A 27,685-nucleotide genomic window follows, 5' to 3' on the forward strand; every position below is an offset into this window, starting at 1 on the left:
GAGATGACACAAACAGATGAAGAGATATACCATGTTCTTGGATTGGAAGAATGAATACTATGAAAATGACTACACTATCCAAAGCAATCAGTAGATTCAATGCAATCCCCATCAAACTACCAATGGTATTTTTCACAGAACTAGAACAAATAATTTCACAATTTGTATAGAAACACAAAAGACCCCAAATGGCCAAAGCAATTCTGAGAAAGAATGGAGCTGGAAGAATCAATCTTTCTGACTTCAGACTTTACTACAAAGCTACAGTTATTAAGACAGTATGGTACTTGCACGAAATCAGAAATATAGACCAATGGAACAAGAGAGAAAGCCTGGAGATAAATCCTCGCACTTACGGTCACCTTACCTTTGACAAAGGAGGCAAAGATACACAATGGAGAAAAGACCATCCTTCAATGAGTGATTCTGGGAGAACAGGGCAACTACGTGTAAAAGAATAAAATTAGAGCACGTCCTAACACCACACACAAAAACAGTAAACTCAAAACGGACTAAAGACCTGAAGGTAAGACCAGAAACTATCAAACTTAGGAGAAAACATAGGCACAACACTCCCTGTCATAAACCACAGCAAGATCCTCTGTGACCCACCTCCTAGAGTGACGGAAATAAAAACAAAAACAAATGGGACCTAGTTTAACTTAAAAGCTTTTGCACAACTAAGGAAACCATAAGCAAAGTGAAAAGACAACCCTCAGAATGAGAGGCAAAAATAGCAAATGAAACAACTGACAAAGAACTAATCTCCAAAATACACAAGCTCAATACCAGAAAAAAAAACAACCCAATCAGAAAATGAGCAGAAGACCTAAACAGACATGTCTCCAAAGCAGACATATGGATGGCTAATAAACACATGAAAAGATGCCCAGCGTCACTTGTTATTCAGTTCAGTTGCTCAGTCATGTCGGACTCTTTGTGACCCCATGAATCACAGCATGCCAGCCCTCCCTGTCCATCACCAACTGCTGGAGTTCAGACTCATGTCCATCGAGTCAGTGATGCCATCCAGCCATCTCATACTTTGTCATGTTATTAGAGAAGTACAAATCAAAATGACAATGAGATATCACCTCACATGGGTCAGAATGGCCATCATCAAAAAATCTACAAACAATAAATGTTGGAGAGGAGGTGGAGAAGACGGAACCCTCTTACACTGTTGGTGGGAATATAAATTGATACAGCCATTATGGAGAACAGTACGGAGGTTCCTTAAAAAACTAGGAAGAAAACTTACATATGACCCAGCAATCCCACTACTAGGCATACACCCTGAGGAAATCATAACTGAAAAAGAAACGTACTCCAGTGTTCACTGCAGCACTATTTACAATAGCTAGTGCCAGGAGCCAGCACAGGAGTCCCCACCCATGACAAGGTCATGTGGGAGAGTTCTGGTGGGCAAGGCGAGCCAGAACTCGAGGGGTGCCCCTCTGGACCCGCCTGAGCGTCTACCCCCAAACCAAAATCTGTCTGTTTTACTATTTCACGACTTTCACCAACTCCTCTGACATTAACGGGGGGCTATCCCCGGTAAGAAAATCAATTTAAAACTCTAGTTAATAAGTCTCCTGGACATGATAGGAATGTTTCAATTCAAACCCCTCTGATGACTTTCTAGCTTGCCTGACAAGTTTGTTCAGATTCACAGCCTCCCAACCACAAGAGGCATGAGAAGCTTAAGATATTCTAACAATGCAGAGCTTCTCAGAGAATAGAACTAGTAAAGGATTTCTTTGTTGAGCTAATGCTTGCTGCCAAGTTTCCATATCCCTTACCTACTGTGTCCCTGGGAGTGTATTGATATAGTTGGTGTATAGAAATGTAAGTAGTAGCTTTAATGTTTGCAACCTTGGACCCCTGAGTTAATTCTTTTCTTGTTATATCCCACCACTTTTTGCCCTATAGGTATGCAACTTTATCTAATGCTTTTGGAGGGTGGCGCCTGACTTTAGAATAATCACCTTTAGAGAAAAATAAGTTTTCTGAGGAAAAGGGTCATAAAATGTTAACAGGCTTCCTGGCCAGAAAATGATGTAAATCACCTAAAGCTTTTGCATATGATAAGTTTGAAAGCCTGGCTTCAATAGGGATCAAGGACTGCTGTCCTTGCATGACTCTACCCCTTCCCCCATTATCCTCTATGCATAACTTAAGGTATAAAAACTACTTTGGAAAATAAAGTGCGGGCCTTGCTCACAGAAGCTTGTTCTCCCCATGTCATTCTTTCTCCTTCCTTTTCCTTTTCAGGGTGACCCCCTGGAGCGCAGGGGCTCTCTGCATTCACTTTCCTGCCTGGGCTTCTAAGACCCACTCGAGAAGGTGCCTAAGGTGGGGCACCTTCCACGATTCGAGAGGGTGCCTGCGGCCTACGTGAACAGAGCAAGTCCTGTGCTGGGGCTTTATTGGCTTTCTGCGTAAACCAAGGAATATCAGCCTCTTTTCTCGCCTCTATTTTCTTAACTGCAAAATTCTCTCTTTTTCTCTTTATCTATTCTTTCGCCAGCGCCGTCCTCCTGAGGGAATCCCTGATCCAACCGGGGCTGGACCCTGGTAAGCTAGGACACAGAAGCAACCTAGACATCCATCAACAGATGAATGGATAAAGAAGTTGTAGTACATATACACAATGGAATATTACTCAGGTATAAAAAGGAATGCATTTGAGTCGGTTCTAATGAGGTGGACAAACCTAGAGCCTATTATACAAAGTGCAGTAAGTCAGAAAAACAAATATTGTATATTAACACTTATATATGGAGTCTAGAAAGATAGTATTGATGAACCCATCTACAGGGCAGCAGTGGAGATGCAGACAAAGAGAACAGACTTATGGGCACAGTGAGGGAGAGAGAAGGTGGGATGATTTGAGAGAGCAGCCCTGAAACATACACATTACCATATGTAAAGTACACAGACAGTGGGAATTTTCTGTATGACATAGGGAACCCAAAGTTAGTGCTCTGTGACAACCAAGAGGGGTGGGATGGGGAAAGAGGTTTAAGAGAGAGGGGACATATGCATACCTATGGCTGATTCATGCTGATGTATGGCAGAAACCATCACAATATTGTAAAGTAGCTGTCCTCCAATTCAAAATTTTTAAAAATTATTTTAAAAAAGAATCTGCCTGCCAATGCAGGAGACACAGGTTCAATCCCTGAGTCAGGAAGACCCTCTGGAAAAGGAATCGGCAACCCACTCCAGTATTTTTGCCAGGAAAATGCCATGGACAGAGGAGCCTGGCAGGCTACAGTCCATGGGGTCTCAAAAGAGTGGGACACGACTTTGCGACTAAACAACAAAATTCATTGAAACTTCTATTATGAAACACCTATCTCTATCTCTAGTGTTACTCCCTCAGTATCTATCTTTTTATAAACATAGCCATGCAGCTTTCTTATTAATAGTGTTGCTATGGTATATCTTTCTTCGTGTTTTTAGTCTATCTTCATATTTAAATATGTCTTATGTAAACTTCATATAGCTAGGTTTCTCTTTTTAATCCAGTATGACAACCTGTGCCTTTTAAATGAAGTATCTAGGCCACTGAACTTTAATGTAATTATTAACGTGACGTGGTTTAAGTCTATCATCTTGCTATTATTCACTTTCTATTTGCCCCATTTGATCTTTCTCCCTTTAATCCTCCTTTCCCAACTTACTTTTGATTGAGTTCAGAATTGCATTGCATTTCTTCTACTGACCAAATTAGCTATAGCTGTTTGCTTTCTTTTTTACTGGACACTCTTGAGATTATGATACCATCTGTTAAGTAATCACATTTCACCTTACATCAGCATTACCTTATTTCACATACAATGCAAAAACACACACAATGTGTACATACAACATAATATACACATAAACTATAGAATGAGCTAGAAAAAAATGTTTGATGAGATAATTGTTGGAAATTTTCCAAAGTGTTCTGAAGTCTCCGGCTAACTTGGAGGCTGTGTGTTTGTGTGTTTGTGTTGAGTGACACTCCCTGGAGCCCCGCAGAAAGCAGTAGGGTGAGAGGTCAAAGAGGAGCAGAAATTTCAACAATTGCCCAGAGCTGGGGATCTAAGAGTTTGGAAGTCAAGTCCCACCAAGTTAGGAAATGGGACTCAGTCCCTTGACCTGGGAAGACTGCTGGGTTCTACTTGGAGCAACAGCCGGAGGATAAGCCAGCTGAAAACACAGCTCACACAGTCAGCTTCCTTTCCTTTCTTCCAAGTTGGGCGTCCCCTCCACCTTCTACCTACTTCTGTTTTATACTCTGTCTAGATTCCTTATCATTATTGGCAGAAGCTTCTCATCCATTACCAGAACCACAATTCCAACCCAGGTCTGATTTTTATGTCAGTTTCTCACCTGGAAAGAAGTGTAAATGCACACTCCAAACAGTAATAAAACCCAAAAAAGTCTGGTTACAAACTTCCATAAAAACTTTAAACTTTTCTAGAGCTAAAGATAAAATCAACAAGCTTCCTTGATACCTCCCAGTGTAGATAAGTGGACTGCTCCTTTTCTTATTCTTCCTGCAAATTCCCGTTCTTAACTAAAGGCGTAGCTCTTCAAGAGCCTTAGTTCCAACTAACTGCTGCTGGGCAACCTAAGGCCTCAGCTTCTGTTCTCAAGTTCCACCAGATCACAAAACTCAATGACAATAACCACCACCCTACCCTGCCTCAGATAGCCTCAAAGTCTTACCATTTCACATTTCAGCTCCCTGTTTCTGACTTGTGTGAATTTCCCCTACTTTCCCGGACATCCAACTAAGTCTTTTAAAAGTCTTTGTTACATTTTATCCTGTATTTCTAGATTTTTTTGTTTTTGCTGCTTCAGGAGGATTTCCAAGTAATCTAAGTAGCTAAGTTGTCATAGTTCAAAAAACATATGCTATTTTATAAGTAGAGAAAAAAAAGTATAATAGACAGTACATGGGGAAAACTCTAGGTAAAAATAATTTCATTTATGTACATGAAACATGTACATCCCACAAAGTGGAACAAGTATCATTTGTTCTTCCAAAAAGTGATATGTTGGAAATGAGGATTGTGGGAAATAAGGACCATGGCAGAGCTCGCTGTGTGCAGCTGTTTCAGTAATGAAAAGCTGCAGCATGCAAGGCACCGGGGGAGCGGTGCAACTGTGCAGTGTAACAGAGAACAAGAGCCCAAAGTGGACACGCTATACCACAACCTTTCAAATACATGCCAGAACAGTCAATTGTCTGTAAATACAGTTCATCATGTCCTGCGTTTAGAGTTCCACAGGCACACAATGTTCAGAGAGACCTAAGCTGAATAATGCTTCAAAACACCATGTATCTACCACTTAACATAAAATTCAAATCTAAAACCACAGGGAATTCGGCTCTATGTTATATGGCAGCCTGGATGGGAGTGGAGTTTGGGGGAGAATGGATACATGTATATGTCTGGCTGAGTCCCTCTGCTGTCCACCTCAAGCTATCACAACATTGTTAATTAGCTATACTCCAATACAAAACAAAAAGCTTTAAAAAAGAAGTCTAAAACCAATCCAGTAGAACGCTGAATAACAGAGAGTCAATACCCGTAAGTTATGATTTCATAAGATACTGATTATCCTACCAAAAAAAATTAGGACATAAAAAGGAAAATAAATGTGAAAACTAGATGAATTTTCAAACAGTAACAGCAATAAAACAGTTGCATACACAATGGACTAAGTGAATCAGTCTGCTGAAAATAAGAGGAAAACACAGTGGGAATTAGTGACAGTTAATACATTGATTAGCGTGTCATGAACTAAAAGGTTAAAACAGGACAGTTACAATTCATGTAACTCTTCAAGTTATTTTCTTACTGTACCCCCAACTTGGCAGTGACAGTGACACTGCCAAGGAGATATCTGGCATCACCTCTTTAATCGAAGGATCCAAGTACGTTCCAACTCCATATGTTTCCTGACACGATGAAATACGAAGGACCCAGCATCATCTATGATACAGTTTTTCTAAAAAGAATTTAACTTGAATCCATCAAGTCTCTAGACCTAACTTAAAATTTATAAGAAACGTTGGGACTAGAGAATCAAATTTAATGATACCAAGAGAAAGCAAACAGACAACTATAAACACCGCACAAGGCAACTCACGTGGGCTTTTCAAGAACTTAGTGTCAGGGGGGAAACCATGGGGGGAGAAATCCAGAATACGAGCAAAAAGAATCCAACAGAGCATTATAAAGATGTTAATACATCACAAGTGGAAGGCTTTCTAAAAATGCAAGGGTGGTTTAATTTTAGGACTGCCATTGATATAACCTACCTATTAATAGAAATAGGAATAAAACCCATACAATCACCTCTATAGATGTCACAGAATCAAATTCAACACTCATTCATGTTAAAAAAATAGGCTAAAAATAAAGAACTTGGTAAATGCCAATTTAACATGATTTTATACCAAGGCCAAGAATTAATGAAAACACAGAGCACTGAAAACTCTCTTTCATTGGTGAAAGGAGTTTAAGGCTATACAACTGTTTCAGAAAACAGATTAGATGACCCTGTGAAGTTGAACATACACATATCCTATGACCTAGCAACGCTAACTCCTAGGTCTATCCAATAGAAGGCTCACATAAGTGCATCAAACTGTTTTTAAAAGATTTACCTGTAATAGCCAAACATGGCAAACAACCTGAATGTCCATCACCAGCAATGTGACGGTGTAACGAAAGGGAATGACAGACACCTAAGATGAGGGTGGATTTCACACACATGACATGCAACAGAAGAAGCCAGAGACCACGTGCCATGTGATTCCATTTAAATATAACTCAGTGACAGGCAAAGTAATTGTGGCATCAGAAGGTACGGCAGAGGGAGAGATCAGTGATCATGATCAGGCCCGAAGGGTGTCCTGGCAAGCTGGCAATGCTCTGTTTCTTGAACCAGGAGCAGTTTCCTGGGCTTCCACTTTGCAACAATTCACTGAGCATGAAGTTTATGTTTAGTGCACATTTCTGTATGTTTGTAACACTTCAGTAAAAAGAGTATTACCATCTTTAATCCAAAAAGCACACACAAAGCAATCCCTGAGTCTATAATCCCAAAATATGTAACACAAAAGGAAATATATATATAATTATATATCAAATTGGTGACAAGATTATTTGAATTGATCTGAAAACACAGTAGATTGTATCCCCAGGACCAAAAAGTAATAATAGTAACTTAAACAGCACTTTGTAATTTTATTATTACTAATAATATGGTTATTACTTTTAAACCACTTATTAACTATCGGTTAAAGAAGGTAAGTGTATTGATATCATGACCAACGAAGGTTTTCAGCCTCTAACAAGAGCACTTGAATTTTTAAATAGAAAAGTTGTGAACTGAAAGTACGGGTACGAGTGAACTTGTGATTTTTCTCTTTTGGAAAATTTCCTAGCTAGAAGAAACGACAATCCCAGCATCAGTAACACCCAGACCCAGACTGTGTTCTCTAAGCACCACTGTCAGCCAGAATTAAATAAGGTTTCCTGTAGAACTGACTTCGGAACTAAGGCTGACTATTCCCAAGAATAGTGAAATCTTCTTGACAGAAAGCAACTAAGTTATCAGAGACAATGATCAGCTCACGCAGAAAGGAGAAAGGAGCAAACTCGAACGGGCTCCTGTTGGACTGAGATGGAACTCAGTCCACAAGACTAATGCCTACAGCAGACTGAATATACAAACATATATATGTAAATCCATAATTTCTTCATACAAAAAAAAAAAAACCTCACTGGACAGAATTAAGACTACTAATGCACAACGTATTATTCTGAATATTGGTCTACAAAGGTAGACAATCATTCATCCTGCCTTTGCTAAACACACTGTATTTTTGGATAACCAATTAGCCGAGATGGGAAAGTTCTAATACCAGCTGTAAATGAGAAAGGAATTATAGAAAGAAAAAAATTATCATTTTGGGAACCCTGAAGGACTAATGCCACTAGGCACTGATCATCGATAGAGGCTAGAACTTTGAAGAGTGATGGAAAAGTTCAAAATCGTAGCGTTGACAACACTTGAAGCTAGTGACCAATCACACTATCACTAGCCAGACACTATTATATGCATCTTCCTGTGAGTCAATAGGAAACACAGAGCACCAACGAGGAAGAATTCCTACCCTTTCTCCATAAAACAACTTGAATCTAAGCAAGTCTACATATCTAAGCAGTTCATGGGAAACACAGGTGAGAGAAGACCACCAAGGAGAGAATAAAACTTAATGGAATTCAGCTCCGGTCAAAACAAGTGCCAATTTGTCTTTGATAAATGAATGGCACTAAAAAATAACAGGAAAATGTTTGAAATTCAGGGACTTAATAGTCAATGTTCTCTAAATGCAGTACCAGACCTTGTTTCAGTCCTGGTTCAATGAAAAAATACACAATGACATGTGTGAGACATCAGGGAAATCGGAACACTGACTAGTATTCAGTATTAGGCAACCACTGGCGATGGTGTTAGCCGTGGTAACAGCGTGGTGGCTGTATTTTTTTAAAGCCTTTTCTGTTAGATATATATACTAGAGCATTTATGAGCACAGTATGAGGTCTAAGATTTTTTTTTTAATACTATACCAGGGGTTGGGGGGTGGGAATTTCCCTGGCAGTCCAGTGGTTAGGATTCCACACTTTCTGCTGGGGGCTGGAGTTCAATCCCTGATCAGGAAACTAAATCCAACAAGCAGGCCACACAGCACCACCAAAAAACAAACAAAAATAAAACTGTAACGGGAGAAGGGGAGACATAGGGAGGAGACAGGGAGGGGAGTGAGAGGGTAAGACGACAGACAGACAATATTCGTAAAATGTCAGTAACTGCTGGAAGTGAGCTCAGTATTTCAGCCTCTCTACTTTTATGTATATTGAGATTTTCCATAATGAAAATGTTTAATGAAGGGATCAGACTAGAGTATCTGTTAATATTCTTTCCAGTTCTGAATCTTAAGGTTTTATATTTAATTTCCTAAAATATATCCACTGCATGTTTAAGATTTAAATATACGTAACATAATATCATAATATTTATTTTAAATTATTACACATAAGAACCACAACAAACTCAGGGCGATAAATGTGTTGCCTAGGAGGAAAAGTATAAGAAGCTGGCTATATTTTTCTGTAGAAAACATAAGGAAGAAGTTAATAAATGCTTCTAAATATATACAAGAGACCACAACTAGCTCTTTTCTGTAGCCAGTGATGGCAGAATAAGATGGAAGGGACTTAAATTGTATCATAAGAAAAGTAAAATAGATTTTTCTCCATCCATCTCTTCTGTCTCCTGATAACAAATTATACTGCCACACTTTCCTACCATTCTTGTAATCGTTTATTAAATCTTTTAACAGGGACTGAATACCAGATGTACACACGTTACTTGGCTGGCTAGGCACCATGGATTACAGTGATGAATAATGAGGTTCTATAAAAAGAGAATGAAACAGTGCCATTTGCAGCAACAGGGGTAGACAGAGATTATGATACTAAGTGAGGTAAGACAGAGAAAGACAAGTATCATATGATATCACTTATACATGGAATCTTTTCAAAAGAAAGATAATACACATCAACCTATGTACAAAACAGAAATAGACCCACAGACAAAGGGGAAAAAAACCTTATAGCTACCAAAGGGGAAAGGGGAGGAGGATAAATTAAGAGTTTGGGATTAACATACACACAGTAATACATATAAAATAGATAACAAACAAGGGCCTACTTGTGTAGCACAGAAAACCATACTTAGTATTTTGTAGTAACTTATAAGGGGAAAGAATCTGAAAAAAGAAGAGATATAGACAGATACACGTATAACTGAATCACTTTGCTGGACACCTGAAAGTGACACACTGTAAATCAATTATACTTCAATAAAAAAATAAAATTTTAAAAATTAATAAAATAAAATGAGGTCTATGCCTTTAAAATGCCTACAGGATCTTCAACCACGAGTTTTATTGAAACATACTGGAGAAAACTACATATGAACACACAATTGTGCTACAGAAACCTCGTCTCAAGAGTTCTGAACCTAAGGTCATAGATGGGCCTCACAGGAATCCTCATCTCCTGAAATGACTGCACTGTTCTCAAGAGGCTGTCATGACTTTCCTTAATCTAAAATGGGACCGGAATCACATCTCATGCAGCATAAACCAAAAAAAACAGGGAAACGACAAACAAAGTGACCTATACCTGCCAAGCTTATTTCTTCTTCAAGTTCTCACTTGTAAAAACTTTGTTTCCAGTGTTTGAGCGTCCCCTAGTGGTTGTCTCAATTGCTACAGTCAATTGGTCTTAATGGTGACTACCTTGTAAACTTTGTTTCCTGTGTTTGAGTGCCATCTAGTGGTTGTTTCGATTGTTACAGAACTAAAAAATTTGTTGGATTCAATAGACATGAACTTGGGCAAATTTCAGGAGATAGTGAGAGGCAGAGAGGCTTGGCAAGCTGCAGTCCACGGGATTTCAAAGAGTCAGACACGACTCAGTGACTGAACAACACAACACAAAAATTTTGTAAGCAGTAACAAATTTTTAAACAGATGGCATTAGAAAGGAGTACCTGACACAATTTCAAGTTACTTTGAAAATCCCTCCTTATCCAACAGAAACAATTCACAATATAGTATATGTTAATTCAAAAGTTTCCTAGATAGCGAAATACACACTATTACTTTTTAAAATTAACAGCGGCAGACATCCAAGAAATCTAGTTAATGAAACAAGCTTTATCCAAAAATTGTTAAAATCACGATGAATAGAGCCCTGAAGCCATGTAACTCCACCACACCACCCTCAATAACTGCCAGTGTTGAAAATGAGAAGCAGCGCTGAAGTGTGACGGTCTACTGAGGTTACTTTATAGCGGCTGCCACATTCCACGAAAAACACTTAAGTGAACACCCACGAGAGCTGTATGTTCTAAAATTGAGAACATTCTCTCCATTCATAGCATTTCAGTAATAAAACAAATTACCTCAATAACAGGTGCATTTTCCTGGAGCTCAGATGTGTGTGAGGCCAGTAAACCAATCATCCGAGCGATCTTGGCCCTTCTGTAAACAGAGAGAAAATGGGTTCTGAAGTGGAGAGTTAGGACCAAGGAAATCAACCCCATTTAGTTACATTATACAACTGTAAGCATCAACATGGGAGAAAAGTGGGATGGGATGGGGTGAGCATACATTCCCCCACATGTATGGCCCAGAGGAACGTTCCCTTGTGTACACAGGGAACATGAACACAACGCCCTCTGCAGCACCATCTGTGTGCATGCGTGCTCAGTCGCTCAGCCGTGTCCAACTCTTTGTGACCCCATGGACTGTAGCCCACCAGGCTCCTCTGTCCATGGGATTCTCCAGGCAAGAATACTGGAGTGGGCTGCCGTTTCCACCTCCAGGGGACCTTCCCGATGCACAGATCAAACCTGCATATCTGGCGTCTCCTGCTCTATGGGGTCGCACAGAGTCGGACACGACTGAAGTGGCTTAGCAGCAGCAGCACTGGCAAGTGGATTCTTTACCACTGAGCTACCTGGAAAGTCCATTTGTAATGGTGACAAAAACTGAAGTTGTGCTTTATAACTGCAATGGAAAGTAAAAATTCTTCAAAGGTCTTCGCCAAAGAAAGGAAAGAAATAGTAATTACCCCTTTCAGTATGTGAATGGTTAAATAAACCGTGGTACATACAGACAATGGAATATCTGGAATATCTGACAATGGAATAAAAAGAATGAGCTATCAAGCCATGAAAAGACATGGAAGAACCTTAAATGTGTGTTACTAAGGAAAAAAAGCCAATCGGAAAAAACTACGTACTTTATGATCCCAACTACATGACACTCTGGAAAAGGCAAAACTATGGAGGCAATAAAAAGTTCAGTGGCTAAATAAAAGTCAGAGGTATGAACAGGCAGAACCCAAATTTGCTTCTTATCCAATAAATACTGCATGATACCATAATGATGGCGACACATCATTCAACAGTGTCCAAACCCACAGACTGTACACACTAAGAATGAACTGTACTGTAAAGTACAGAGTTTGGATGATTTTGACATGTCCCTTTAGGAGCCTCATTTGTAACAAATGTGCCGTTCAGGTGGGAGATACTGATACCTGGAGAGGCAACACGCATGGGAAGGAGATGCACGTGGGAAATCTCTTTACCGTGCCCTCAATTTGCAGTAAGCCTAAGACAGCTCTAAAAAATAAATTCAATAAAAACCAAGAAAGGGTGGATTTTATCTCAATAAGCGAGTAAGAAAGCATAAGAAAATGCAGTCAAGAGATACAAAATCCCACATCCATCCTACAGGAGTTTCAGGAGCAGAAAAAGGATGAAATAGAGATGAAGAAATCATAAGGACAGAGAAAAGTAAAAGAAAGGCTAAAGCCTTTAAGAGACCGACTGGCAAGGAAAATTTGTAAAAAGATACATCCTAGTAAAAAGTTGCAGGCCTGCAATATAAAGAAAAATTCTTTTTTCACTGAAAAACACAATCAAGCTGGTCACATATAAGAGGAAGAAGAAAGAGGTGGGCTGCCCTGAGTCTTCCAAAACTGCAGTCAGCACACGAGCGAATGAGCACACAGAAGCCGGGGCTCAAGGATGGGTGTGGTCTGAAGGTCCTGGGAGGCCTCATTCAGCCCGCTGGGCCTGAGCCCCAGAACCACAGCCAGAAAGTTTCAAAGGAAGGAGCAACTTCAGAAGGACAGCCTCTGAGAGACATTCTTCTTAAAAGAAGTTTTTTTTTTAATTCTGAAAGAAACCGACCAAATGAAATCCAATCCATCAAGAAGTGAAGTAACTCACAAATGGAGAAACTGTATTTAAAAAAAAAAAACTGACAATGAGCATTTACTTTATTAAAGTATCAAACTGTACCAAAAACTAGAAAACTCCTTCCTAGAACATCCAGGGAACCAAAAACAATCTTGAAAAACAAGAACAAAGTTGAAGTCACATTTTCTGATTTCAAAACTTACTACAAAACTATGGTGATTGAGACGCTGCGGTACTCACAGAAAGACAGATTTATAGATCCATGAAACAACAGAGAGCCCGGAAACAAACCCTCACCATACGCGGTCAACATGACTATCAGCGAGGCTGCCAACAGCATTTAATGGGGAGAGGACAGTCCTTTCAAAAAACAGTGCTGGAAACTGGAGATACATACACAAAAGAACGAACCTGGGGCTTTCCTGGTGGCTCGCTGGTAAAGAACCCACCTGCCAATGCAGATCACAGGAGTTTGATCCCTGCTTTCAGGAAGATCCCACATGCCTCAGGGCACCTACGCCTGTGCACCACAGCTACCGAGCCTGAGCTCTCAAACCCGCCAGCTGCAACTACGGAAGCCCTCAACCCCTGGAGCCTATGCTCTGCTACGAGAGAAGCCACCGCAGTGAGAAGCTTGTGCGCAACTAGACAGGAGCCCCTGCTTGCTGCAACCAGAGAAAAGCCCAGGTGGCAACAGCCAAAAATAAATAATTAAAAAAAAAAAAAAACCTGGACTCTTACCTAATACTGTATTAAAAAACAAAAAACTCAAAATAGATCAAACACCTAAATGTAAGAGCTAAAACTATAAAACGTAATTCAGTTCAGTCACTCAGTCATGTCCAACTCTTTGTGACCCCATGGACTAGAGCACGCCAGGCTTCCCTGTCCTTCACCATCTCCCGGAGTTCGCTCAAACTCAAGTCCATTCAGTCGGTCAATGCCATCCAACCATCTCGTCCTCTGTCACCCCCTTCTCCTCCTGCCCCCAATCTTTATGGTCATGATTTTCAAGCCCAGCATCATATTTTTCTTAGCAAATGAAGACAATTTGACTGGAGTGGAATAGAGGTTCTGGTACATTTGCAAATAAGTTTGTGTCTGTGTACGGACCTTTCATATAAAAATCTTTTATATAAGGAAGTGTAGAAACACTCACACTACTGATGGACACTGTACAGGCAGAACAGAAGTCTGTCCTGGAGAAGACCAGAGTCCTGGGGCTTGTCTCTGAAACAAGGGGTGACTTCGGGCAGTGGTGACCCCCGAGGTCAGAGGAATCTGAAATTGGGTTTCCCACCAAACATGGAGGCTGGTAGTCCTGTTCAGACTTACAAACATTCCAGTAAAGAGTGCAGAGTAGAAAAAAATATGAATGTAAAAGCTTTATGCATTGGATGTGGCAATGATTTCTTGACTATGACACTAAAATCACAGACAACAAAAGAAAAAAATGAAAAACCTGGTTGCATCAAAATTTTTAAACGTAGGCATCAAAGAAGACTATCAACAGAACAAAAAGGCAACTCACAGAATGGGAGATAAGTCATGTACCCAACACAGGGTTAATATCCAGAATACACACAGAACTCCTATAAATAAACTAAGGCAACCAAAAGTGGGCAAAGGACCTGAAAAGACATCTCTCCAAAGAAGACAAACAAATGACCAATACGGACATGAAAAGATGCTTGACATTACTAGTCATTAGTGAAATGCAAATCAAAACCACACTGTATATAACTTCATACCCATTAGAAGAGCTACTACCGAAAAGAAAAGAGAAATGGAAAAAACTAAGGGTTGAAGAGGATGAGGACAAACTAGAACCCTCACGCATTGGTGGTGGGAATGCAAAATAGTGCAGACGCTGTGTAAAAAGAGTTTGACGGTATTCTCAAGAAACTGAACAAAACATTATCAAATAATCCAGCAATTCCACTCCCAGGCATATTACCCAAAAGAACTGAAAGCAGGGACTCAGACAGGTATTTGCACACCAGTGCTCACAACCACACTATCTGCAATAGTCAGAATTAGAAGCAACCCCAGTGTCCATCAACAGATGAAAAGACAAACTGTGGCATATACATATGAATATTATTCAGCCCTTAAAAAGGAAGACTTTCTAATCCATGCTGCAAGACAGATGAACTTTGAAAGCATTAAGGTAAGTGAAATAATGCAGACACCAAAGCACAAATGTATACTCTCACTTCTATTAAGTACCAAGAAGATGGAAATTCATAGAAACAAAAGAACTGAGATTATCAGGGTCTTGGAAGAGGAGGGATCAGGATTTAATGATTACTGGATAAGAGCTTCTGTTTAGAACTGAAAAAGTTCTGGAAATTGACAATGATCATGGTTGCACAGCATCAGTACTACAATATACATAATGCCATTGAGTTATACACTTTAAATGGCTAAATGATAAATTTTGTTATGTACATTTTATAAATAAAATTTCTTAAATTACAATATTATGCACTATCTGTGAAGTATACCTCCGTAAAGTTGATTGACAAAGGTTATGCTGGGAAAGACTGAGAGCAGGAGGAGAAGGGGGCAAGAGAGGATGCGATGACTGGATGACATTATGGACTCAATAGACAAGAGTCTGAACAAACCCAGGGAGACAGTGAGAGACAAGGAAGCCTGGCATGCTGCAGTTCATCTGGTCATAAAGAGTAGAACATGACTTAGCAACTGAACAACAAACAGTAAGATTTTATAAATGTTCACTATTACGAGTTCTAACAAAAGGGCATTTTTATACAAAGTGACTGGGAACGCAGGCTGATATGTTTCTACAGAGAATTTCAGCAATTTATCAGAAGTCACAAAAATTATCTATTGCTCTCTACCTGTTCATTCTAATTCTACGAATCTGCCCTGAGAGGAAAAAGAAAAAACAGATAGGCACAAAGATTTAAGCACAAAAATGTTCACCAGTGTATTATTTACAATATTATAATACTATCCAAAAATAGGGGCAGGGTAAATAAAATGATCAAATATTCACAGCCTATAAAAAGAGGCATACCACACAAAAAAATCCTGGGCAAAAAAATTAATGACATGAAAAATATATAATACGTTATATAAAGGGAAGAGAAACTTACAAAATTACACCACATTATTTTTCATTTCATTTTCCTATATACAGAATACCACCAAGGAGTGAGCATACCTACTTGCACAGTGATTATCCCCTGAGTTAAAGACCCTAATCATATGCTGTCAAGGTGATAAGACCTGGATCAGAAAAAGCCTCACTGGAAGAAGTAGTATTTGAATGGACAATGAGAGTAAAATAAGACTCCAAGCAGAGGGCTCAACTAGCCATCATTTTCCTCAAATTAAAACTGTTTTACAAGTAACTGAAAGTCGCTCAGTTGTGTCCGGCTCTTAGCGACCCCATGGACTATACAGTCCATGGAATTCTCTAGGCCAGAACACTGGAGTGGGTAGCCTTTCCCTTCTCCAGGAGATCTTCCCAACCAACAGATCAAACCCAGGTCTCCCACATTATAGGTGGATGCTTTACCAGCTGAGCCACAGGGGAAGCCCAAGAATACTGGAGTGGGTAGCCTTTCCCTTTTCCAGCAGATCTTCCCAACCCAGAGATCAAACTGGGGTCTGCTGCATTGCAGGCAGATTCTTTACCAACTGAGCTATCAGGGAAGCCCATTTCACAAGTAACAGTAGTACCTGGAAAAGATTAAGAGTGTCTGTTTTTAAAAGTCAGCAGGGGGCACCCCATTCAAAGCTGTAATTTGAGGCTCACCGAAGGGTTAGATGTCATTTTCTTTTCACTGAGCATACCACAACTCTTCTCAAAGTTTACTAGGCTCAAAAATGATGTAAAAATCTTATTTTGTAATGCCAGAATTTACCTTGGGAGAGTAATATTAGAAGATGTGTAAGAGTAATTATTCAAGAAAGCATTCTGTGGACACCTGTTGCTTCCCCCATATTTCACCAGCAGGGAAGAATTCCTCTCCTACCACTGGCCCATTTTACAAAACGCCTTCACCTTCGTGTTTTCATGTGCTTCTCAACGGTAAACTAAGCTTGACAGCACCAACTACAGCTCCCACACCCCCAAAATATACTAAGCACCCACTAAGAACCAGGCACCGTACAGGTATTTCATACACCTACTTCATTCAATATTTAATGTAAAGAATTTATACATGTATAACTGAATGACTTTGCTGTACAGCTGAAACTAACACAACATTGCAAATCAACTATATTTCAATTTTTTTTTTAATTGTAATTGTTACCAAAAATCTATGAGCTTGGTACACTATCCTCATTTTACAGATAAGGAAACTGACATTCAGCTGTTGTAATAATTTCCCAAGGGGCAGACCTGTGATCCACTCCAACATCTGTCTGAATCCAAAGCACTTTCATCATCCCACAGAGATTCCCTCAGAAGCTGAGAGTCTCTGAAAGAAATAATCAATCATCTGATCGAGGCTCACTGGTGACCAGAGCACAAAGCCTGCTAACACTTCATCTAATGTGCTTTTCACCAAGTATGCTGCCTCCATATAAGCAGGTACACATCTTCCATCACGAGTTTACAGACCATAATCTCATTATTTTTTGTGAACCACCTTCAGTTCAGTTCAGTCGCTCAGTCGTGTCCGACTCTTTGTGACCCAATCAATCACAGCACACCAGGCCTCCCTGTCCATCACCAATTCCCGGAGTTCACTCAGACTCACGTCCATCGAGTCAGTGATGCCATCCAGCCATCTCATCCTCTGTCGTCCCCTTCTCCTCCTGCCCCCAATCCCTCCCACCATCAGAGTCTTTTCCAGTGAGTCAACTCTTCGCATGAGGTGACCAAAGTACTGGAGTTTCAACTTTAGCATCATTCCTTCCAAAGAAATCCCAGGGCTGATCTCCTTCAGAATGGACTGGTTGGATCTCCTTGCAGTCCAAGGCACTCTCAAGAGTCTTCTCCAACACCACAGTTCAAAAGCATCAACTCTTTGGCACTCAGCCTTCACAGTCCAACTCTCACATCCATACATGACCACAGGAAAAACCATAGCCTTGACTAGACGAACCTTTCTTGGCAAAGTAATGTCTCTGCTTTTGAATATGCTATCTAGGTTGGTCATAACTTTCCTTCCAAGAAGTAAGCGTCTTTTAATTTCATGGCTGCAGTCACCATCTGCAGTGATTTTGGAGCCCAAAAAAATAAAGTCTGACACTGTTTCCACTGTTTCCCCATTTCCCATGAAGTGATGGGACCGGATGCCATGATCTTCATTTTCTGAATGTTGAGCTTTAAGCCCACTTTTTCACTCTCTACTTTCACTTTCATCAAGAGGCTTTTTAGTTCCTCTTCACTTTCTGCCATAAGGGTGGTGTCATCTGCATATCTGAGGTTATTGATATTTCTCCGGGCAATCTTGATTCCAGCTTGTGTTTCTTCCAGTCCAGCATTTCTCATGATGTGCTCTGCATAGAAGTTAAATAAGCAGGGTGACAATATACAGCTTTGACATACTCCTTTTCCTATTTGGAACCAGTCTGTTGTTCCATGTCCAGTTCTAACTGTTGCTTCCTGACCTGCATACAAATTTCTCAAGAGGCAGATCAGGTGGTCTAGTATTCCCTTCAGAATTTTCCACAATTTATTGTGATCCACACAGTCAAAGGCTTTGGCATAGTCAATAAAGCAGAAATAGATGCTTTTCTGGAACTCTCTTGCTTTTTCCATGATCCAGATGTTGGCAATTTGATCTCTGGTTTCTCTGCCTTTTCTAAAACCAGCTTGAACATCAGGAAGTTCACGGTTCACATGTTGCTGAAGCCTGGCTTGGAGAATTTTGAGTATTACTTTACTAGCGTGTGAGATGAGTACAATTGTGCGGTAGTTTGAGCATTCTTTGGCATTGCCTTTCTTTGGGATTGGAATGAAAACTGACCTTTTCCAGTCCTGTGGCCACTGCTGAGTTTTCCAAATTTGCTGGCATATTGAGTGCAGCACTTTCACAGCAGCATCTTTCAGGATTTGGAATAGCTCCACTGGAATTCCATCACCTCCACTAGCTTTGTTCATAGTGATGCTTTCTAAGGCCCACTTGACTTCACATTCCAGGATGTCTGGCTCTAGGTCAGTGATCACACCATCATGATTATCTGGGTCGTGAAGATCTTTTTTGTACAGTTCTTCTGTGTATTCTTGCCATCTCTTCTTAATATCTTCTGCTTCTGTTAGGTCCATACCATTTCTGTCCTTTATTGTGCCCATCTTTGCATGAAATGTTCCCTTGGTATCTCTAATTTTCTTGAAGAGATCTCTAGTCTTTCCCATTCTGTTGTTTTCCTCTATTTCTTTGCATTGATCACTGAAGAAGGCTTTCTTATCTCTTCTTGCTATTCTTTGGAACTCTGCATTCAGATGCTTATATCTTTCCTTTGCTCCTTTGCTTTTCGCTTCTCTTCTTTTCACAGCTATTTGTAAGGCCTCCCCAGACAGCCATTTTGCTTTTTTGCATTTCTTTTCCATGGGGATGGTCTTGATCCCTGTCTCCTGTACAATGTCACAAACCTCAGTCCATAGTTCATCAGGCACTCTTATCTATCACCTTAAGGCAAGATATAGTGGCAAAGGAGAACACCTTAGTGTAACTAAATTAAAACACAGGGTTAAGTGTAAAGTATTTGACTCAGAATATTAAAGGGCTTCCCTGGTGGCTCAGTGGTAAAGAATCCAGGAGACACAGGTTTGATCCCTGATCAGGGAAGATCCCACATACTTTGGAGCAACTAAGCCTGTGCTCCACAACTGTTGGGCCTGTGCTCTAAAACCTGAGAACCTCAACTCCTCAGCCCATGTGGGCAACTCCTGAAGCCCACATGCCTGGAGCCCAGGCTCTGCAGCAAGAGAAGCCACTGCAATGAGAAGCCCGCCTGCCACAATTGAGATCCAGCACAGCCAAAAATAAATAAACCAATTAAAATTATTTTAAAAAGAATATTCTAAAGAGTAACCATGAATAAAGTTTTAAAGTAGTTTATATAACCTTAGAATTGAATTTACAATATTAGGATAAGGATAGCTCAGTTGGTAAAGAATCCACCTGCAATGCAGGAAACCCTGGTCCGATTCCTGGGTCAGGGAAGATCCACTGAAGAAGGGATAGGCTACTCACTCCAGTATTCTTGGGCTTCCCTTGTGGCTCAGCTGATAAAGCATCCGCCTGTAATGCAGGAGACCTGGGTTTGATCCCTGGGTTTGGAAGATCCCCTGGAGAAGGGAAAGGCTACCCACTCCAATATTCTGGCCTGGAGAATTCCATGGATTGCATAGTCCATGGGGTCTCAAAGTGTCAGACATGACCAAACGACTTTCAATTTCACTTTCATTTTTAAACTGACAATTGGAATGGTACAGAAAGGACTATGATTCAGAGTTATCATTACTTTAGAATAGTTCGTAATAAGTATTTAAGAGTATGTGCTTTTAATAAATATGCATGTTTTAACTACTTAATAAAATAAGAATAATTTATTAAAATATAAATGTTACTTACATATCCCAGTTTGGAGCTATTCGCAAATGCTGGATTAGCAACTGGAACTAGAATATAAAAATTAAAATGTATTTCAATCATGAAATGAGACAGCAATTGACCACTAAATTAACAAATCAAACCTATATACAAATGAAATGCAAATTCCACACCAAGGAAGTAATTATTTACAAAGATGCAAAAGCACTGAATATACTGGATAAAAACTAAGAAACAAGTACGTCCAGTTTCTCCAACTCAATTCTATTCTCTAAACATGCCACTGCCCCTCACCCCACAAACGTAAGTACCAAATAAGGAACTGTAACACTACTGTGCAAGAAAATGAACTTAAATTTTTTCAAGGTAGTTCCCCAATGAAGGCCCAGAAAGGAAAATGCTCCTTTCTGAGGATGACTTCAAAAGCTCTACCAAATTCCCATGGTTTCATTGATGAGCCAAGACAGCCCAAGAAATAATATTATCAGAGGAAGAAGGAAAAATGCTTAGAGACTCAATTCCCCATTCAGTGTCACATGAGAAACCTTGGAATTCACCAGGAAGACCCAGGAAAAGAGCCCCTATTCCACATGGGCAGCTCACTCCAGCAGCTGATGAAAAGATTGCTCTCTTATGATTTCATGGATGAAATAAATCTTACAATTACTACAAGTTAACATAAAATGCAAGCGTAACATAACATAAAAAGAAGCTCTTCAAAGTCAATGTCGATTCATATGCTTTTAGATACAAGCATTAAACAGAGGACAATACTGGCAAACCTGTCATCCTGATAAATCCCTTTTTTCATTTTAATTAAACTGAATTAGTATTTTAGTGCTTGCTTTTCTCACTATAGAAATAAAGTTAAGTGCAGAAGGCAGACTGCAAGGATGTGAAAGGAGTTATTTGCTTCCCAATATTTAGGAACCCACCAAGGGGGAGTGGAGGAGCCTGGTGGCCACCTCCCTGTGCCCAGCTACCACGCACAGGTAGCAGAGGAGATTCAGCTTGGCTCGCGAGGCCCCCGTACTCTTCTCAGTGGAGTCGATCTGTGAGCACACTTGTTGCAGAAAATCATTCCAATCCTGGTCTTCTAGAAATACTAATTTATCCACTGCAGAAGAAAGAAAATAGTAAAAGTGGGGATTATGTGAAAAGAGATTGCTAAAAATGTTGCAAGAGAAAGAACAACACAGAATTTCAATAGCTAAAGTGAGGGCAAAGAAAACCCTAACTTTACACCATCAAAACCAAAACACTCCAAAGATGCCACCACTTTTAGTCACTCTTCTATATTCTTCTACTTTTCTACCCATGGAGATGTTGTAAACTATGTCAATGGAAAACTATGCTTAAAAAACAAGGCAGATGCCTAAATTTAGTAGAATTTTCTTGCAACCAAGAGCATAACAAAGTACTAAGTTAAATAAAACTGTACTCTGAAAAAAACAAGATGGCCTTTGCATAAATAAAGCAACCTAGCCTTAAGATATTGGAAAAGCCAAAATTTTTATAGTTATTATGAAGTCCCACTGAAATGACTAGTAAATATAACTAGGTTAATACAGAGCTGAAACCATCTGGGAGTACCACCTCCAAATGCCTACAAACAAAAGGCAGAAACTGGGAAATGAACCGCCAGCTAAAATTAACATAATTTCACCTAATCTCTATATTTAAACAAAATAAGCTTTAACAATAATTTCTTAAAATAATTCAAACTAAAGTGGAAAAGGGAAGGAATATTTCGAGATAAACCCCTCTAAGTTTTCATAAATTGTGCCTCTACTTGGAATACTTAAAACATGAACATATTTTATTTTACATTTACTTTGATTTCAATTTTTAGATTCTACTCCAACTATGATGAAGAATCTTTCCAGGTCTAGTTTAAAACATAATTTATCAAACAAAATACATCAAAATTCAAGGTATTAAAAAAATTCTTACACTCACCCTAAATAAGACTTTCCATTAGGAAAAAAAGAAAAGTAACAATCATGCTTCAAGTCTCTCCAGGCCTACATTATCCCCCCAGAAATGAGCCATCTGACTCCAATCTCAACTGCCCCACTCCCTCAGGTAGAAATCTCGATTCTTCCTTATGGTTTCCAACTCTCTGTACCCACAACAGCACGATTAATGTTGGAAATTCAACTGGCTTTTAAGGTCCAGGGCGGGAGAAGGGCCCACACACACAACAGGAAAACCCACCCAGCTTCACAGAAACTTTCCTGCCCTGAAGAGTCCATGGCAGCCTGGACCCAGCTGAGTAAGGCAAACGCTGGCACAAGAGGATTATAGCTGGTTTCTTAATGCCTAGGGAAAATAGGCAGTTGGCAGGAAAATAAAAATTTAGCTATTCATAAATAAAATATTCCATTTACAATTAAATTTTATATTTGTACCCGTCTGCCATGAATCTATGCATTTGATAAGCCCTTTAGGATCCTACCTGAATGTGCTGGTAGATGCAATATTTTTGGATCATATTTAATTGGTGGTTGTTTCATAATCTGTGGTTAAAAAAAAAAAAAAAACTTTTGAGATGGGTATCTGTCTCCCGATGTATCTCCTATTCAGTTCCATTCAGTCGCTCGGTGGTGTCCACCCTTTTGCAACCCCAGGGACTGCAGCACGCCAGGCTTCCCTGTCCATCACCGACTCCCGGAGTTCACTCAGACTCATGTCCATTGAGTCAGTGATGCCATTACAAATCAACAAGGACAGAGAAGAACAACGTAAAATGTAACACAAAAAAAAACAAGCATTCAACAGAACCCTTTCAGACTAATACACAAATATGAGTGATAAGGCGTAAAATAAAATCATTTCAATTGATGTCTGCAAAAAAATAAAACTTCATGGAAAAGAGTCAGTCCACCCTATCTTGGCTTACTCTTAAGCTAATTTACTTCTAGGTTAGAAATTTAGTTATTCAATAAATCTTTACTGGCTGCCTGTCAAGGCAAAGCACTGTGCTAAGTGGGAAGGGGGAGAGAAACACATCAAAGACATGATCCAACTGCCAGAGAGCTGACACTCTGGTTGGAAAGATACGACAAACATCTGTTAAACAGCAGAAAAAACATGAAATATTTATATTAGGATGCAAAACTGGCAGGACATAATTACAGACTTCAGAGAAATGTTTCTAAGAAACTAGAGAATCAATAAGGACTTTAGGTTTGATGCGGTCAGGATTTACGGAAGAGCTGGAAGGTGGGCTGAGGTCTTGAACAGAAGACCATATGGTTTTCTCAAGCAAAATGAAGACTACACGTAGCAGTTGGATCCATGAGTTTGGGTTAGCTGGGGGACTTCATTGTGACACTTTTAATTTAAAAATTCAACCCTCATTTCTATATCTAACATTTCCAAAAACTCCCTAGGGAGCATTTTTAAAATTTTTGCTGGTAGTATTCTCGCCAAAAAATGCATAACATCATTTGTAATCATGAGAAATGCTTAGGCAAACCCAAACGGAGGGACATTCTACAAAATACCTACCCAGTACTGTACTCTTCAAAGTATCAAGATCATAAGTGAAGTCGCTCGGTCGTATCCAACTCTTTGAGGCCCCATGGACTGTAGCCCACCAGGCTCCTCCATCTATGGAATTTTCCAGGCAAGAGTACTGGAGTGGGTTGCTATTTCCTCCTCCAGGGGATCTTCCTGACCCAGGGATCAAACCCAGATTTCCCACACTACAGGCACGCTTTACCGTCTGAGCCACCGGAGAAGCCCAAGCTCATTAAGAGACAAGGAAACAGTAAGAAATTACCACAAGACCATGGAGTACAAGGACCAATTGGAGGCAAAAGATCCCAACTGCAACGTGGGATCCTGGCACAGAAAAGGGACACCGGTGGTCCAAGTGATAAAATTCGAGTAAGTTCAGCGGTTACTCGCACTGTACCAATGCCAGTCCCCTAGCTCTACTAACCATGCCGTGGTCCTGTACAATATTAACACTAAGAGAAGCTGCACACAAGCTCCCCGTCTCTCGCCATCACCTGCCCTGCAATCCTGACCACCTATGAGAGCTATGGTCTCTCTGTGATTAGCCCCCCACCCCAGCCGAGGAGCGCTGCTCATTGACATGTGCTTTCACCACACACCATCAGGGAGCGTGTCTGCAATCATTCATCTAAGTAAGTATGGGCACGTGGCAGGAAAGAAAGAAAAGCAGACAACCACAAGAATCGGGGGAGAAGATAAGACTGGGGAATGAAAACGTCACCCAGATTCCAGCCCCAGGGTGTTAGGGTGTCTTTGGGGTCTTTCCGCACCTTCGGATTGTCAATGATTGGGGTGATGACAAGATCTGAGTCTGTGTAGATAAGCTCTCTCATCCGGGACTCCAGATCCTGCTGACTCATGTGGCCACTTGCAATCTGGAACAGTAACAAGAATTAGACAGTTTCTGTGACTGCGTGTGCTCAGTCGCTTCAGCCGTGTCTGACTCTTTGCAACCCTTGCACTGTAGCCTGCCAGGTTCCTCTGTCCATGGGATTTCCCAGACAAGAAAACTGGAGTGGGTTGCTGTTTCCTCCTCTCCAAGCAATCTTCCCAACCCAAGGATTGAACCCTCCTCTCTTGCATCTCCTGCACTGGCAAGCAGATTCTTTCCCACTAGTGCCACCTGGGAAGCCCATGTTTTAAGAGGCGGAGTCAGTAACATGCTAAATAGACTCCACTGAAAAAGGTCACTTGTATTGATGGACCTCCACTGCTCTTCAAAACACTTCCACAGACAGTCTCATCTGATCTTCACAAAAACCCTATATCTACTGCATTATTATTCCTGTTTTTACAGGTGAAAAAAACAAAGCTCAGAGCAAGTAGCTGACTTGCTTGTGTTCACCACAAAGGTTGGTTAGGACTACGAAACAGATCTTCGATAGTCTGATGTGCTCAACTATGAAGAGGCAATTATCTATGAAGAACTATGAAGATGTTACAATTATCAGCACGTTTTTTATCTTTCATTCACCAAAAATTAATCTATTTCTGCCTTACCAAATAGTCAGTATAAAGCTTAAATTACAGTATAAAAAAATTCCAGGCTGAAGTAGGTATTAAACGCCTATATCTTTATAAATCCCAAAGTGGAATTGATACATAATGAAAACAAATAACTAGATGTTCCCCTTCAGTTATTTGAGATGCTTCTTTGTGCTCTTCTTAAATTCAATTTTTATTCCTAGTGCTGTTGCCTTAAGTATTTCACATCAGAAAAAAAAAAAATTGGATTTATGCATCAAGAATGTCCACTGAAACTCTGACCAACAAACTGATAACCAGAAAATCAAATCAGTAAAGTGAAAAATATATAGAAAAATAAACAATTCAAAACTAAGGTAAAAGACAGAATAATTAGCTAATAAAGTTCCTGGAAACCACAACCACTTTGCAACTTAGAAGACAGAATATTAGAGACTCATGAAGAATTAGGAGGAACTTTTGTAGAAAATGTTTAAAAAAAATTTAAGAACACAGACTTTCAAAACAGAAAAACTCAAAAGAAAAGCCAAGATGAAGTCAACTGAAAAACTTTTAAAATAATCTAAGAATTAGTAAAGTAGACTAATTAGAAAACTATATATGTAAAAATTAATTTCATACATATACAGTGAATGTATGCACAAAAACAGGTTATAAAAATACCATATATCAATGACAGTAGCAAAAAATAAACTCAAATAAAATGCTCAGGAATAAATTAATCAAAAGGTGCAATCAGGTCTACTTATTACATGAAAAAAACATATAAAATTATGTCCCTTTGTTTAAAAATGAACATACATGTATAGAACCAAAAGTAGTTATAGCAAAATGTAATCAGTGGTTACTCTGCTGCTGCTGCTGCTAAGTCACTTCAGTCGTGTCCGACTCTGTGCGACCCCATGGACTGAAGCCCACCAGGCTTCTCCGTCCATGGGATTCTCCAGGCAAGAACACTGGAGTGGGTTGCCATTTCCTCCTGCAAGTGGTTACTCTAGGTAGTAATTAAATAACAAGCAGTTTTTTATTCTCTTTGTCCTCTTCTACATTTTTCAAGTTTTCTAAAATTTTTGTAATTGAATAAAAAGCATCAGGTATCATTTAAAGAATTATAAAATCTAAGCTCCCTTATAGTAATTCTATAATTAGTGCTTGACTATTCTCAATAAGAAGATTACATACACTCCTCTACAACAAACATCTGGCAAGAGAAATTCAACATTTATCCCATTTCAGAATGCATCTTTTTACTTTTACACTGATTCCATATCTCACATTTAACAAAACATGTATTAGCACAGGAAGATTTTATTATAACCTTTTACCATTTCATTTCAATGCAAAATTAACTTTCACATAGTTCAAATGCATTTCCCATTACATAAAAATTACAGTAAGAATTAAAAGCAATTATATCTACCAAGCAAAAGGTACAATAAAAGATAACATGGAAAAATATTTAATTCAAAATATTTCTGCATTCAAAACAACTATGATTGAAATAAACTAAAGAAGGCCTAAATAGGTAGAAAGAGATCCCATATCCGTGGAAGCAAACTTTATACTGCTAACATGGCAATACTCCCCAAATTGACCTAGATATTCAACATAATTGTTCTCACAATCCCAGATGGCTTCTTTTCTTTTCAAAACCTGGTGAACTGATCCTAAAATTCCAATGGAAATTTAAGAGACCCAGAATAGACCAAGAAAAAAAAAAAAAAAAAAACCTTGAAAAAGAACAAAGTCAAGAATCATACTTCCTAATTTCAAAACTTACTAAAAAGTCACAGCACCCAAGACCCTGTGCTACTAGCGTGAGGAAAGAATCAGTCAGTGGAACAGAACTGAGAGTCCAGAAACAAACCTTTGATTTAAGTTAATATTCAACAGGGCTTCCCTGATAGGTCAGCTGGGAAAAAATCCTCCTGCAATGCAGGAGACGCCGGTTCAATTCCTGGGTCAGGAAGGTCCCCTGGAGAAGGGATAGGTCACCCACTCCAATATTCTTGGGCTTCCCTGTTAGCTCAGCTGGTAAAGAATCTGCCTGCAATTCACAAGATCCTGGTTCTATTTCTGGGTTAGGAAGTTCCCCTGGAGAAGGGAATGGCTACCCACTCCAGTATTCTTGCCTGGAGAATTCCATGGACAGAAGAACAGGGTGGGCTGCAATCCATGGGGTTGGAAAGAGTCAGATATGACTGAGTGACTAAGCACAATATTCAACAAGAATTCCAAGACATTTAAATGGGGAAGGAAAAGCCTTCTAA

At 39.6% G+C, this 27,685-nt stretch overlaps 1 protein-coding gene across 3 annotated transcripts in view; it reads right to left on the reverse strand.

The window, feature by feature from the left end:
* The window catches only part of ULK4 (unc-51 like kinase 4), a 502,164-nt gene that overhangs the window by 443,302 nt on the left and 31,177 nt on the right, over window positions 1-27,685 (reverse strand). For all 3 annotated transcript variants that reach the window (XR_011461930.1, XR_011461929.1, XM_070359559.1), the window contains exons 13-17: window positions 24,701-24,805; window positions 22,864-22,924; window positions 21,341-21,522; window positions 20,427-20,473; window positions 11,050-11,128 (exon numbers count right to left, since the gene is read on the reverse strand). Coding sequence is in view for 1 of the 3 variants with exons in the window: in XM_070359559.1 (XP_070215660.1) it covers window positions 11,050-11,128; window positions 20,427-20,473; window positions 21,341-21,522; window positions 22,864-22,924; window positions 24,701-24,805 (474 nt within the window). In the remaining 2 variants the exon portion in view is untranslated. The remainder of the gene's footprint in view (window positions 1-11,049; window positions 11,129-20,426; window positions 20,474-21,340; window positions 21,523-22,863; window positions 22,925-24,700; window positions 24,806-27,685) is intronic.

The sequence above is a fragment of the Bos mutus genome, chromosome 22, assembly GCF_027580195.1.
Source record: "Bos mutus isolate GX-2022 chromosome 22, NWIPB_WYAK_1.1, whole genome shotgun sequence".
In the NCBI taxonomy this organism is placed as follows: Eukaryota; Metazoa; Chordata; class Mammalia; order Artiodactyla; family Bovidae; genus Bos; species Bos mutus.